At 41.5% G+C, this 16,544-nt stretch overlaps 1 protein-coding gene across 2 annotated transcripts in view; it reads right to left on the bottom strand.

Annotated features, from left to right (window-relative positions):
* Window positions 1-4,486: 4,486 nt before the first annotated feature.
* The window catches only part of LOC110488866 (mannosyl-oligosaccharide 1,2-alpha-mannosidase IA), a 235,310-nt gene continuing 223,252 nt past the window's right edge, over window positions 4,487-16,544 (bottom strand). For both annotated transcript variants that reach the window (XM_036947400.1, XM_036947408.1), the window contains exons 9-12: window positions 15,528-15,747; window positions 12,579-12,751; window positions 8,355-8,470; window positions 4,487-6,385 (exon numbers count right to left, since the gene is read on the bottom strand). In XM_036947400.1, coding sequence (XP_036803295.1) covers window positions 6,241-6,385; window positions 8,355-8,470; window positions 12,579-12,751; window positions 15,528-15,747 — 654 coding nt within the window. In that variant the 3' untranslated portion in view covers window positions 4,487-6,240. The remainder of the gene's footprint in view (window positions 6,386-8,354; window positions 8,471-12,578; window positions 12,752-15,527; window positions 15,748-16,544) is intronic.

The following is a 16,544-nucleotide window of genomic DNA, read 5'->3' as shown; positions in this document are numbered from 1 at the left end:
CATAAATCCTTGTCTCCTCTCACAACCTGGGTGACTTGGAAGACACCATGGAAAATTCCAGAATTAGGCCTCTATTATGATAATGTTGAACAGCAATGTGAGTATGCCTGTATGCCCTGGAAAAATAGGATAATTTCCCAACATCATTCAAACTTGACATTTAAGATTTGATAGTCATGAAATTGGACCAAAACATCAGGTTTCATAGATTGGATTAGCAACATAATCCAATAGTGAAACCTTTAAAGTCATCAAATAAAGTGTAATTATCTCCTAAAGGTATGTATTTCATTCTCTTGGCAATGCATTCAAATCAATACCATTCTCACTGAATGTAGTCCTGTCCTCCAAGCAACAGCAAGCATCATTTTCCCCCACCCAAATAAAGCAGAGTCAGAGTAAAACAACGCTTGTATCCAATACATCAACCCATCTGTTCATACTGTAAATGTTGTGCTCCATTTTCATCGCACTGAAACAAAAGCAGCCATTACCGCTATATCACCAACTGAGGGAAACACGAGAATAGAATTGAGGGAGGATAGAGATGAATCCTAAAGGAAAGAGGTTCATTAGAATTTGATCATGCTGAATGTTTTTGCCTCCATTGTTTGACCTTTAGTCTGTCATAATTAGGTCTGCTATTTTTTTTTATTTAACCTGGCAAGTCAGTTAAGAACAACACCCTTAATCTCAACGACAGCCTAGGAACAGTGGGTTAACTGCCTTGTTCAGGGGAAGAATGTCAGATTTTTTTTTTTTTACCTTGGCAGCTCAGGGATTTGATCTTGCAACCTTTTGGTTTCTAGTCCAATGCTCTAACCACTAGGCTACCTGCTGCCCATGCTCAAAAGAGGACTTTATGAAATATGAAAGTCTATCACAACATACAGTAAGGAATTAAACAGGTTGAAGGTGTTTTTCACCTTTACTTTCCCCTATGTTTCTTCCATCCTCTTCCATCGCACAGGGACACAGAATTGTCTGGCAGAGTCCACCTTTGGAAAATTGGCCTTTCACCGCAAAGAGCTGTCAAAAACAAACTCGTCCTTTCACAAGATTAGATATGGGCAGTTTCTTCTTTTTTGCTGAAGTATTATCCTGAAAATCTTTCAATTGTTTCTCGTTTTTAACTCCTCAAAATCCTGAGAGAAAATAACCACTTAACAAACCATGAAAGTGTACACAGACAAGACACAAGGAGAGAGAGGGGGCAGGGGTAAAAGCCATTGAGCATGAAGTCAAATCTTGATCTTAATTTCATCCCTGGAAGAGGGAGGTTATAAGGAAATAAATTATTGAGTCTGTCTCGCTGCATCCCTGGTCACCGGAAGAGACAGAGGGAAGTGAGCAGGCATATGCTAGTACAACATCTCCCTCCCCTCTTCTTTACAGTACACACTGACGATAATAGAAATCCCTTGCCATTCCCCTTTGTTATCCACAAACACACCAGGTCCACGCCAAGCGTTGTCAGACCTTCCTCTGCGAGGCGGCCATATTGATCGCAGTACATGCACATTGGGCCCCAACACGGGGAGAGCTATGGAGGCCGTAAGTGAGCCGTGTGGGGGCGCCGAGACCAAGCTGTGAGAGGAAGATAACAATGGCCGCCCACTAAGCAGCGGTGACGGGCCCCCACCGTCTCCTCTGCTCTGTTTCACCAGAATTATTAAGGGGAAAAAAAGACAGGGATTATTACTATCAATCCCAGGTGCATTCAAATGGACAGTAATCCCCCCCATCCGTAGCCCCCAGCACCGAACAGGGCTGCTAATGGATGCACACCATGATCCCTTGCTCTCACCTTATTTCTAAGAATTTAAAGCTAAGGCATGTCTTTGTCTCTGTTTGACTCAAAAAACATTGTGCAAAGGCAAGAAAGTGGGACTCTTTCAGGCATTTCTTAGAAAATACAATTGTCTGTTTTTGTCTGCTTGACTTAAAACATTACCTAAGCAATGGACATATGCTCTGTTGACAAAATGTGCCAAATATAATGTATTTTATATTCATATAATACAATTCTAATAATTTGATTTGGATGAGCCATTCTGGTTACATGTGCAGGTATACTATTTGGAGCAGAATGAAATTAAATTGGCCCTCCTGTGATCCATTGGTGTGATGACTAAACCCACATTATTCATTTTCTATTCCTAATTGCTGGAACGTTACCTATCCTGGAAACTCCCCCCATCATTTAAATCTGTAATGAACTTCCCCTGTGCAAACAATGAAACAAATGTCATCACTCAGTGAGCACCTCATCTCCTCTCATGAAAATCAATGAGGAAAGATTACATTAAAACGCAAACTGATATACTAGCAATGAATACAAGCAGCACAAAACCAGTGTTGGGGAAGCTATTCTGAAAATATAGTTTACCAAGCTACCAATTACTTCGCACTGGAAGAAGTTAAGCTACACTCAAGCTACCCTGAAGAACATGCAGTTTACTCAATTAAAGTTACTTTGAAAGAGTAGTTCACTACATCCAAACTATTTTATGATAAATGATCATATGTAAATCTGAAATGTCATAGACAACAAATGGCAAAAACCGATCACTTTGGGGTTATATGTTAACAGAATGTGTAATTTAGCCTATTAATTTAAACCCAAAAACTATTTGAAAACAAGTGAAAATAAGCCAGGTCTAATGTGTAGTTCCAGTAGTTAGCTACACCACTAAATGGTAAAAAGTTAACTGCTGAAAAAACTACCTAGATTTGAAATGAGTTAATCTACCACTAAGCTATTGCAAAATGTAGTTAAATTACTAGTTGAACTGAACATAACAAGATTCAACAACTGAGACATAAACTGAACAAGTTCCACAGACATGTGACTAATAAAAATTGAACAATGTGTCCCTGAACAAAAGGGGGGTCAAAATCAAAAGTAACAGTAAGTATCTGGTGTGGCCACCAGCTGCATTAAGTACTGCAGTGCATCTCCTCCTCATGGACTGCACCAGATTTGCCAGTTCTTGCTGTGAGATGTTACCCCACTCTTCCACCAAGGCACCTGCATGTTCCCGGTCATTTCTGGGGGGAATGGCCCTAGCCTTCACCCTCCGATCCACAGGTCCCAGACGTGCTCAATGGGATTGAGATCCGGGCTCTTCCCTGGTAGAACACTGACATTCCTGTCTTGCAGGAAATCACACACAGAACGAGCAGTATGGCTGGTGGCATTGTCATGCTGGAGGGTCACGTCAGGATGAGCCTGCAGGAAGGGTGCCACATGAGGGAGGAGGATGTCTTCCCTGTAACGTAAAGCGTTGACATTGCCTGCAAGACAACAAGCTCAGTCCGATGATGCTGTGACATACTGCCCCAGACCATGACAGACCCTCCACCTCCGCCTCGGTGTAACGCTCATTTCTTTGCCGATAAACACGAATCCGTGCAGCATGCCTAAGGCACGTTTACGTAGATGAGCAGGGACCCTGGGCATCTTCATTTTGGTGTTTTTCAGAGTCAGTAGAAAGGCCTCTTTAGTGTCCTAAGTTTTCATAACTGTGACCTTAATTGCCTACCGTCTGTAAGCTGTTAGTGTCTTAAAGACCGTTCCACAGGTGCATGTTCATTAATTGTTTATGGTTCACTGAACAAGCATGGGAAACAGTGTTTAAAACCTTTACAATGAGGATCTGTGAAGTTATTTGGATATTTACAAATTATCTTTGAAAGACATGGTCCTGAAAAAGGGAGGTTTACCTGTAGTTCATTACTCCCCAACACCGCGCAAAACTATGCATTTATGATATTGAATAAGTTGAGTTTTTGAGACACAGATGGCATAAAGTATGTCTAGATGTTATGCAAAGAACTACCTTCACATGAGTTGTACTCAATGTACAGACTGTTTGAAGGCTTAGCTGGCGTGCCCTTCTATGTTCGGCTCACTCTTTCACACTATACCTTCAGGCTTCGCTTAACCAAACATCCACTGGCTTCACTCAACCAAACACGCACTCCCCAGCAGTGTTTAGTGTACCTGGGCCCAGATTCACAAACCACTTCTTACACAAAAACATAAAAAGCTTCTTGTGGAGTTTTGTGAATCTGGGCCCTGAACTACAACGTGAACAAGAGCCAAGAGCCATGTAAATATTTTGAACCTTGATGTCATGGAGAGTGATCTTGTCTGATATTGACAGTCTTGGTTGCTAAGGTATAGGAAACGTTGCATTGGTAGACCTGGAGCACAAAGCTACAGAAAGCAGAGCTTAGGAGCTTTGCAGATGTTCAGCATTGGTGATAAAGATACGTGATGAGGTTTCATATGTGAAGTATGGCGAAGCTCTTAGGTCTTCCACATCCATAGGTTAAGTTGACAGTTGTGTATTCTGGAAATACACTTAGTCAATGTTTTGGAAGGTGAGGTCAAACAGATTTTACACTCCATACAGTAATAACCATAAGCAGTAATATTAGGGACAGACAACAACAAAAAATCCAGACAAAGCAAATGAAGTTGCTTTAAATGTACAAAGTTGCACAGGTCTTTTATCAGTATTTGAAAATATTCAACAGTGAAAGATAAGTAATAACAATAATTAATATCAACCAGAACTATAATTAAAGTCAAACATTTTTCCTCTTTTACAGAAACACCTGAGGGAAGCAAATTAAAAATAAATGAAAATAATTATGTAATTAAGTGAAATAAATCACAAAATAAACTGAAGATAAGCTAATACAGGGGTCCATTACATTCATCCAGGTATGTACAGCACATTCTCTCCACAACTGTATTGGACAGCAGTGATGATACGAATAAGGATGAAATAGGAAAGCGCCATTCACATTCCCCTCAACGGTGTACATTTTAGCAAACCCTTAACCTCAAGCCTAACTTTCCCCACTGTGGATTTGAGAGAGCTGAAGCTCTCGATGAGGGCTGTTAACTTTGGCAAGCATATTTGAGCCCAGTCATACTAGGCAACTAGGACTAGCTGTGGTGATATTGCCTCTTGGGTGGTTGTGACTGCTTGTGTTACAGTAACAGGATTGAGACTTGTGTCTTAGTCACAGGACTGACACTCGTTCTATAGTGTTGCAGTAATATGACTGACACTCGTTGTATAGTGTTGCAGTAATATGACTGACACTTGTGTTACGATGTTGGTCACAGGACTGACACTCGTTGTATAGTGTTGCAGTAATATGACTGACACTTGTGTTACGATGTTGGTCACAGGACTGACACTCGTTGTATAGTATTACAGTCACAGGACTGACACTCGTTCTACAGTGCTACAGTAACCTGTGTTACAGTGTTACAATAACAGGACTGACCCTTGTGTTAAAGTCACAGGACTCACACAATGTGAAGTTACTCTCTGAAAGGCGGTGAGGAGGATTCAACACAGACTTGGCCTTATGAAAATATGTCACCAGTATTGTACTCAATAAAGAAAAAATGTGAGACCCTCCCTCTCTCCAACAACCTCTTCCGTTTTCAATTTTTCCCATGCCTGTTATTATTCATTTAACCTGTTTCTGCAAAGAAACTCTGAATAAACAATCATCTAAGGTGGATTTTTGAGTATTACAGTTCACAATTGTCTATACATTTTAATATTCAACACCATTCAACACTCCATATTAGTCCGTCATCTTACTATTGGTCAAATCTCACTACAAAATAATATGTTTAGGGAATTATGAGAGGGTGAATAAAAGAACAAACAACTTTGGTCAAAGAGACAGAGAAAAAAGCCAGAAAAAAAAAGCAATGACAAGATCAAGTGAAATCATTGATTCTGTTTTTCACCGCAATCGATTAAAGAAAAAGCTCAGTGGTTTTCTCTCTCTCTCTCACAATATGGCCCATAACACAGCACTCCTCCCATTACATTTGGGTCTGCAAGATACTCTTGGTTTCCTCACAGAGGAAAGAAGGAAAGAAAAAAGGTGCTCTTTTCATGAAAATCATGTTCGTCTTGATTGTCCACAGAAAGTAATGCCGGCAGGAAGTAGTCCCGGCCAGGCTCAAGGATATACAATCACAGCGTATACGACAAGATCCTTTACTGGAAAGGAATTGAAAGTCTGTGACAGGGCCCAAGGGACGCTGGCCCTGCATTTTGTTGTGGTGGTGTTAGCTGTGTGTAATGTTGTCATGTGTGTGTCTATGTGTGTGCGTTTGTATGCATGTGATGTAAGAATAGGTGTTATTCTGTGTCTGTATGCAGGTGAGTTGTGCAGGGGTTGTACAGCAGGCTGCTACTCCGAGGTTGTCTTGTCGTGTGTCCCTCCCTCCCCCTGTAGGCAGCTCTTGCGGACGACGGGCAGGGGGTGAGCTTCCGTGTTGAACACCCAGTCCTCCAGAGGAAGCAGGTCATCGTCAGAGAAGAGCAGGTATAGATACCTGAGAGGGACAAACAGCGTCAGTGTCTGGGGGAAACGAACGGCTAGAATAAAGGATTCCCTGGCTAGTTTTCTCCTAGACTACGGGTCTCTAAACCAATACATAATGGCTATAATGCTATTGTATGAGCCAATAAAACATGTTTGAATCATGGTTGGGCAATGATAGATGAACTACTGATGTAACGACATGACATTCTTTGCTTTCGTAAAAAAAGTCTCTTTAGTAATGTCTCACGACTACCGAATGAATTATTGACGAATACAAGAAGCGTGTGTTTCATCCCCCCCCCCCCCCCCCCCCCAACGGTTTTAAGGGTTCTTTATCTAAGGGGGCCCAGACGGCACTCACAAGTTCCTCATGGCTCTATTAGGTCTGATACATCATCACAATGTGGATTGTCCACATCACCTAACCAGCCCAGCGCAAACTCGGAGTCTGAGAGGAGGGCAAGATGGAGTCTTTCAGCTGAATCAGAATTCCTCAATTTCTTTTCCTTTCGTGATAAAACAAAAAACACCATTGAAAGGGTTTGTCTGTAAATGTCGAAATGAAGATACTGTGCTTGAGTGCACTCAACATATTGTGTGAATATCTTAAGACTAATGTGAGTGTTCTCACGATGGACAGGACCGTCGATAGGGCGGAAAGTGTATACCAAAGCTAATGAGAAAAAAAATGATTCATGCATTAAGACCCTATAGAGTCTAAGCCAGGGGGATGGGGGTTACCAAGGATCATTTATCTATTTGATTTGAAGTTTTAGGATCCTTTAAGGTATCAATTATTTTACTTTAAGGTAACAATTAATTTATGAAACATTGAATTTGTCCTTACTGCTATTAGCCCATAGAAATGCATTGAATAACAGCTTCATACATGGACAAACAAACAGATAGTCCCCCCCCCCCCCCCCTCAAAAAAATGTTTCTAAAAGAAGTTTGTTCTGAACTGTCTGTCCTATATCTGAGAGATATAAGAAAGATTAGGAATGATTTTCTTTGTTATTTTCTTGTGAGGCTTGTGGGCGTCCTAGAGCGAAACAACCGACATGTACATGTTTGTGAGCGTCTCATCTTTCCATAGAGGGGTCAAACTACTACAGGCGTTTTCGTGAGAAGACAGATTTTTCGGGATGTCTCATGGTCCGACAAACCCCTCTCTAGCTTTGCCACCTTTCACCGCAGATGCGGAAGGGCGACATCGGTGGATTGAGACGCAGCCCAGGCAAAATGAAATCTCTAGCATAAACTGGGGATTTTTGTATTATGCTAATTCGATTGACCGTAGGGGGTTTTAAACTGCATATGCCATTTACTTCATACTATTTCTCAGAAACTGTATATGCCATTTACTTCATACTATTTCTCAGAAACTGTATATGCCATTTACTTCATACTATTTCTCAGAAACTGTATATGCCATTTACTTCATACTACTTCTCAGAAACTGCATATGCCATTTACTTCATACTATTTCTCAGAAACTGTATATGCCATTTACTTCATACTATTTCTCAGAAACTGTATATGCCATTTACTTCATACTATTTCTCAGAAACTGTATATGCCATTTACTTCATACTACTTCTCAGAAACTGTATATGCCATTTACTTCATACTATTTCTCAGAAACTGTATATGCCATTTACTTCATACTATTTCTCAGAAACTGTATATGCCATTTACTTCATACTACTTCTCAGAAACTGCATATGCCATTTACTTCATACTATTTCTCAGAAACTGTATATGCCATTTACTTCATACTATTTCTCAGAAACTGTATATGCCATTTACTTCATACTACTTCTCAGAAACTGTATATGCCATTTACTTCATACTACTTCTCAGAAACTGTATATGCCATTTACACTTAGCGGAATAAGCTCTGGAGCCGTCTAAAAAGCAAAGTGTTTGCTGGTATATTCTCAGTAGGGGGGGACGTTGACTGGCCGTGTTACACTTACTTCAGTGTCTCGGAGAGGAAAAAGCTTTGTTGCATGTTATCGTGGCTGACTGTCTGGGCGTACACGTCTCGGATCCCAGAGAAACCAGCTTCGACTCTGCAGTGTTTCTCCAGAGCCTGGGGAGAAGAATAGAAAGAAGAGCGCAGGAGGGATGTTCATGTCAAAATGGACATGTATTATAACAGTAGTCAGCCAATGGGCACAGACAGCATCTTCCTACCTATCTACGTAATGACTGCAATTCATATAAAATCAAGCTTCAGTAGTAGGACTGCAGCTCTCAAGTGCTGGAGTTGGGCAACCTCGAATAAGGGAGCGTTTGTCAAGGGGGTGGTCATGTGCTAATCATCCTGGCTAGTTCTGCCCTCACGTCAGCCTTGTCAGACGTAGCGTCGCAGGGCCCTAATAAGGGAACATGGGTTGTTTATGGAGAACAAGAGAGAGATGCGTCAACCTAGTACCATGTCCTCAAACACCCTCTTTTACCTCACACAAAGCCTACTTGTATTAAGGTCTTGTCTGGGGCACCTTATACCATATTCAACGGCGTCCAGCAGCACGAGTGAGAACAAGAGGTTGGGGTCGAGGTGGTAAATGGGGGCAGAGCTAATAATGTGGCTGTAGAAAGGACACCTTCGCCGTTGCAACGGGGGTTGGGATGATAGATGTAGCATTCATCCTGTGTGATCAGACTGACAGGGTTGACACATGCATTAATCATGGGGCACAAAGGTCGGCAAAAACCTACACTTTGCTTCTTCTCGTGCAGATCCAACAGCAAGAACGGGGGTCTGTGTTAATTATGGTGCATTAGTCTGCCTTTGTCAAGGGGTAATAATATGCTAATCAGCCTGGCTAGTTCTGTCCTCACACTGCCTTGTCAGATGTAGCATCGCAGTGCCTTGACCGTGTTCAATTATATGTACTGTACATTAGTTCCGCGAGAGAATACGTATGGACAGAGACCAGTACAGATGTCAGATCTTAATTTGACCCCTTTTGTCGCAGGAGGATAATCCGTAAAAAAAAAATATATTGTTTTGTTACATGTTGAAGGCAAGCAACAGGTATAATAAATTATGGTTTTCTCAGTGCCTATGTGGTCCTACAGCCACTCTAACCCCGGCACACATACAGTGGGGCAAAAAAAAGATTCATTAAAAATCCTACAATGTGATTTTCTGGATTTTTTTTCTTCTCATAGTTGAAGTGTCCCTATGATGAGAATTACAGGCCTCTCTCATCTTTTTAAGTGGGAGAACTTGCACAATTGGTGGCTGACTAAATACTTTTTTTGCCCCACTGTATGGCAGAGTCGGCATGGCTTCGAATCCGGCCCACTACCCTTTGACTCATGGATGAATGTATTTTTTTGAAACATTAATTCTGCACATTTACAGGATGAATTGCACAGGGTTACAGCACAGGTGTCAAACTCATTCCACGGAGGGCCGAGTGTCTGTGGGTTTTCGCTCCTCACTTGTACTTGATTGATGAATTAAGGTCACTAATTAGTAAGGAACTCCCCACACCTGGTTGTCTAGGGCTTAATTGAAAGTAAAAAACTCAAACCTGCAGACACTAGGCCCTCCATGGAATGAGTTGGACACCCCTGGGTTACAGGGTTAAAACCGAAACAACTCGAAGGTTAACAGTTTGGGGTAGGCAACCCTATTCCTGGAGAGCCGCAGTGTATTCTGTTTTTTTTTATTTAACCGACCTGGAAGACCAGGTGTGTTGAATTTAGTCAATCACTGAACTGATCAATTAGCTCAGTTGGTCAATTCAATGATTGACTAAATTCAACACACACGGTTGGTACTGTAATCAGAACAACTTAGTCCTTTTTGAACAGAAGGGCGATTTATCTATTTGACAAACATTCTGTGCAATCGAAATAAACTATTTAATCATTTACCATCAAAATCCTACTATGGCAATTACCCAACACTGTATGAATAGAAACTGTTGGTGTAACCTATTGTTATTATTTTATTTGTTTCCTATTCATTCTCCTAAAGTGTCTGGTATGGTCATTTCTTATCAAGATCAGGGGTAAAATATCCCTGGAATAATATTTGACATTTGTAAATAAATCAATCGGGAGATTGATTTACAGTTGAAGTCAGAAGTTTACATACACTTAGGTTGGGGTCATTAAATCTCGTTATTCAACCACTCCACAAATTCCTTGTTTTTGCCAAAACGATCTACTTTGTGCATGAAACAAGTCATTTTTCCAACAATTGTTTACAGACAGATTATTTCACTTATAATTCACTGCATCACAATTCCAGTGGGTCAGAAGTTTACATACACTAAGTTGACTGTCTCTTTAAACAACTTGGAAAATTCCAGGCTAATTGACATCATTTGAGTCAATTGGAGGTGTACCTGTGAATGTATTTCAAGGCTTACCTTCAAACTCAGTGCCTCTTTGCTTGACATCTTGGGAAAATCAAAAAAAAATCAGCCAAGACCACAGAAGGATAACATTAGACCTCCACAAGTCTGGTTCATCCTTGGGAGCAATTTCCAAAAGCCTGAAGGTACCACGTTCATCTGTACAAACAATAATACGCAAATATAAACACCATGGGACCACGCAGCCGTCATACTGCTCAGGAAGGAGACGCGCTCTGTCTCCTAGAGATTAACCTACTTTGGTGCGAAAAGTGCAAATCAATCCCAGGACAATGTGAAGATGCTGGAGGAAACAGGTACAAAAGTATCTATATCCACAGTAAAACGAGTCCTATATCGACATAACCTGAAAGGCCGCTCAGCAAGGAATAAGCCACTGCTCCAAAACCGCCATAAAAAAAGCCAGACTACAGTTTGTAACTGCACATGGGGACAAAGATCGTACTTTTTGGAGAAATGTCCTCTGGTCTGATGAAACAAAAATAGAACTGTTTGGCCATCATGACCATTGTTTTGTTTGGAGGAAAATGGGGAGGCTTGCAAGCCGAAGAACACCATCCCAACCGTGAAGCATGGGGGTGGCAGCATCATGTTGTGGGGGTGCTTTGCTGCAGGAGGGACTGGTGCACTTCACAAAATAGATGGCATCATGAGAAGGAAAATGATGTGGATATATTCAAGTAACATCTCAAGACATTAGTCAGGAAGTTAAAGCTTGGTCGCAATGGGTCTTCCAAATGGACAATGACCCCAAGCATGCTTCCAAAGTTGTGGCAAAATGGCTTAAGGACAACAAAGTCAAGGTATTGGAGTGGCCATCACAAAGCCTTGACCTCAATCCTATGGACAATATGTGCGCAGAACTGAAAAAGCAATTCTGAGCAAGGTGGCCTACAAACCTGACTCAGTTACACCAGCTCTGTCAGGAGGAATTATTGTGGGAAGCTTGTGGAAGGCTACCCAAAACGTTTGACCCAAGTTAAACAATTTGAAGGCAATGCTACCAAATACTAATTGAGTGTATGTAAACTTCTGATCCACTGGGAATGTGATGAAAGAAATAAAAGCTGAAATCAATCATTCTTTCTCATTTTATTCTTACATTTCACATTCTTAAAATAAAGTGGTGATCCTTGCTGACCTAAGATAGGGACTTTTTACTGGGATTAAATGTCAGGAATTGAATTGACTGAACTACATTTTTACCTTTGGATCCACTTGAAACTTGTATGATGTAAACTAGTGTAGACCAATATTTATATTGTGTTATTAAGCTATATAAAATGATAAAACGACAGTTGATGTGTATGGCTGCATTTCAGATACATGTTTGTACATTTGAATGTTGCAGTAATAGGACCTAGGCCTAGCGTTTAAGCGAGCGAGAGAGAACATTATTTTGATAGCAAGCCCAAGTCCAAATGACTCGACTGCCCCCCACATGGAGAAAGGACAGCTGCTATTTTTCAGGGACTCGTTTTTGAATTTCCTGATGCAGCAGGAACATTCTCTGCCACGAGTGATCGCGTTAAGATCCGACACCTGAATGTGTTTTTAAATCATATTTCAAGAGCACATTCTAGAATCACTGTTTTATTGTTCTTTTAAACATCCTTGTTAAATGCACTTTAATGATAAGCACCAGATCTCCACTCAGTTTAAACTCATTGCTCAACAAAACGTAACAAATAAAACCAGAACATATTTTGGAGATAAAGTACCAGAGTTACAAGTCATTACCTTAGTGACATTATGGCTGCATCATGAAGACTGTGCAACATTAACGTCTGCGTGACTCACCTCCACTGCCTCCCAGCCCCACTCCCGGTACTTGGGGTCATGGGTCAACCTCCACATGTACATGTAGCTCTCGATGACCTCCGGCCGCAGGATGTAGTATCTGTCACTCAGTCTGGTCGCCGTGGCTTCTGCCCCACCGTCGAATCGGAATGCCTCGGGCCCTAATTTTGTAGCTAAAGGGAGATTCGAGAGACACAGAGTGAACAGATTAAATGACGTACTTAAAACAAAAACATGAGAGATGAGGAATTTTATTTGAGTCCATTTATATTTAAGTTAATCGTTTGTTCAATCAGTCTTCTGAGGTACTGAAAAAAAATGTAAACGAACAATATAGCTGTGGGTGAATTAGCAACGCATTATAAATAATATATCCCTGGCACACAGTCACGAATCCAACATTACGCTCAAAAAAGTCATGGAAAATGAGCTCCACAATATAGACCTGTTCCCCAGTTGGTCTTGTAATCCAGATGGTCTACACATTCTCTCTCTGTTAGCCGGCTGCCACTCTGGAAGGCCATAGCGACAGCATGTGAACAGGATTCCCATCAACAGTAGCACAATAGTTGCTATTCTGGGTAAATTCAGGGTAAGACCATTGGCATGGCAACATTTCACATTTTGAACCGCAATCAGGATGTGTGTGTATTACTACGTATGTTACATGACGCATGTTTTACATATTGTGTTTTTTCCCCAAACCCTAGTGGGATATTTGCCAGGTAAAAAAAAAAAAAAACGCATCACATTCGCATTTTCACATGTGAAATCACACGCACATGTTAAGCTTAAATTTCACGTGAAATTATATTTCACATGTTAACACCATCTTTTCACATGAGGAGAATAACATGCTTTCACCTTACATGTGAATTGCAGTTTGCGAATATCGGATATGCAGTTATATTTCACATGTGGAATTGCAAGTTCACACGTGGTGTTGAAATAATGTTATTCCCCTCACATGCGAAAAGATGGTGGCACATGTTGCAGTAGCAAGACTTCCACTGGTGGAATTCGGGTGACCATTTTGCGGGACAGAATAAAAAGAATGTTCTGACAGGACGATGGATCACGTTCAAATGGGGACATAGTTCTGCCGTATGAAGGTCACTTGCCTGTTAAAGGGGCAATCCTTAGTTGCTACATCCATTTTTGGACTTTCTCACTGTAGTCACAACATCCCATCTGGCAGGAGAGGAATGAGAGCAACAATGGCAGTGGTGGCATTTCCCTCCTTGACATCATCTCCTTTCTATTCCAGCACACACGACCGACTCCAACTTTCTTTCTTCTTTTTGAGAACAGAGAGCCCATCTGTCTTTGGAACTATTGACCGTTTTATGTTTCTATACATCAACTCCGATCCAACCTTCATCTCCTCCCCAACAGCGAGGCACATTAGCCAATGATGGAAAACTTTCAGACATTTTCTCTCATGTCTGAATCGATAGCCCCAATGCTGCCTGGCCTGCCTTGTCTTGGCTAGAAGACGGGGGGCCAGCCGGCCCTGTTGTGTTGATGGCACAGATCCAGACTCAGAGAGGAGCGGCAGAAGGAGAAACCCTTTTAACCTCCTTTCTCACTCCAAAGGCATCCAATCCAACAGAAGCTAAGAGGCTCTGAAGTGAAATATTGAGTAGCCCTCTAATGAGAAGTGAAAAAAAGAAGAATGAAAAATGAAAAAAAAAAAGCAGAGGATGGCAATAAAAAGGAGGCGGCGCCATTTGGGTGGGGAGATCAAACGTCTAAGTATATCGAGAAACCTGTTATGCGATGAGTCACATTAGCTGTATTTTCAGGATGAAACCAGTCTGCTCACCCTGTGGTGGAAACACTCAAAATTGATTCCGAAGAATATATTTCCGTGAAGTGTCAGGGCCAAAAAAAATGTCAAGGAAGTTGATTAAAAGCAATACGGAAAAATTTAAAATGGCAAGGAAGTTGATTAAAAGTAATAGAGAAAAATGTAAAATGGCAATTGGAGTACAATTTATGCAACTCTTTTGAGTTTGATTTTTACTCCATTTGGTGTCGTTCATATGAACACCATGATCAGAATGGATTTAACACAAAATGGGTTTGGGACCATATAAACCAAAAAATACTGTAAAATTAACTCTTGTGATTTTACTGTGTGTGTGGAATCTCATCAAGACTTGAGGATCTTGGTCTTGTTTGATTTTCGCCCTCTCCAGGTTGAGTTGTACTACAAATCATTTGCCTGTGGTGTCAGACTCTCATTCTCTTTTTATTCTACAAATGACAGACATCTTGGTATTTCTCTCCATTCTGAATCACCACTGACTGCTTTCAAAGGAGTACTGCTTTTAAAAGAGGTCTGGTAGGACAGCATGAGTGCACATTGAAATGCCGAAAGATGACAAAGAATAATTTTGAATAACTTTCATTCCTCACACCAGAGACATGAGGTTCTGCAGCTCCCTATTAAGCCTTACATCCAGCTTTTGAGGTGTAGCTTCCAGCTAGGAGTGATTCTCTGGTTTATTCAGGGGGAAATTAAATGTAAATTGGCTGCAGATTGTTTTATGTCCATTATGACTCCACCTCTCCCTGACAAAGGCCATGCAGCCGAAACACTTCAGAGTTTTTAATCTTTGTCTCCACTGAACATGGCATACAAATAAAGGCATTTTAATTCATTTATGAAGAGTGACTTGATCCTCCATTCTTTTTGATGACCAATTGACCTATTTTACCAAAGAGAACCTTCACCACATTCCTTCACTTAACAAGATAGTCTAACAGCAATGGAATTTTAATGACTTGATAATGTCCTGCACGATAACAGGAAAAGCTACAATTGCTCTGAAAACCCAGAGCAGCATCCAGACATTGGATATCCAATATCCTTAAATACTCAACTCATACCTGTCCTTGGTCACACAGATGTCCTAAACTCAATGCCTTCCCAGTCCTCCTCACCAGATCTACTGTAGCTCTCATGGCAGGTGTGCGTAATCTCTGCAGCCAGGTCCAGGTAGTGCTGTCTCTTCTCTGGAGCGCCGTCGTCCGCTCCGATCACCACCATGCCCCCGGAGAAGCAGGCCAGGTGGCCCATCTTGTGGTCCAGGATGCCCCCCCTCCACTCCGCCATGTAGGTCAGCCCGCCAGGGGACTTCTGCACCAGGTTAGCCTCGATAGCCTAGGGGGGGGGATTGACATTTATAAATGGGTGAGACACAGATAAATCTATATTAACTGGCTGCACACTAAAGCATTTTTTTCAACTCTGTGTTGCTCTGCATCCTGCTGGAACTGTGATGGGGAAACATGGTTAGCTTTTACACTAGACTGCGGGGGGGGGGGGGGGGGGGGGGGACACAACAACACAGGAACACCTCCATTCACATACAGTAGAACACAGCTTTTCTACCTTAGAAATTGAATCCAGGCTTGTTTTTCTAGTATTCTATATGTACGATTTCAAATCTGTGGGTTCTGAATGCTTCTGTTCCTCTGAAACTGAGATGGGTGTTAGGTTCTTGTTTTCAGAGTAAATAACTCATGGACACTAGAGAAGCTTAGCCAAGTTTAATTCTTCCCAAAGGGTCGACACAGCTGTAACTCAGACAAACAACATTTCACACAAGCACTGATATTTAACCCTTCCTCCGAGTCCCCTCCTCCACATCTGAACAGCCAATGTATCTCTGTTGCTATACAGAACCTTAGTGATATCTGTTCTTCCTGGTCTTCCAGGTCCACTTCATCTGACCTGACCTCTACCCCAAAGTGCTCACTCCTCCCCAACTCAAGACTGTCATGGTTATTGATACCAGACTGTGTCTCTTCTCCTCCCAGAGGATCCCTGATGGCTAACAATAACATATCCTGAGAAAATGTAAACGTTATACATTACCCTCTCTCTCTCTCAGTGACATTGTTAGGTTCCAAGATCTCCACCCGTCTCCCTTTCCACTTTCCCAAAGCCATCGGACT

The sequence above is a fragment of the Oncorhynchus mykiss genome, chromosome 2 (assembly GCF_013265735.2).
Source record: "Oncorhynchus mykiss isolate Arlee chromosome 2, USDA_OmykA_1.1, whole genome shotgun sequence".
NCBI lineage: Eukaryota > Metazoa > Chordata > Actinopteri > Salmoniformes > Salmonidae > Oncorhynchus > Oncorhynchus mykiss.
This window is presented reverse-complemented; position numbering and strand designations above follow the sequence as displayed.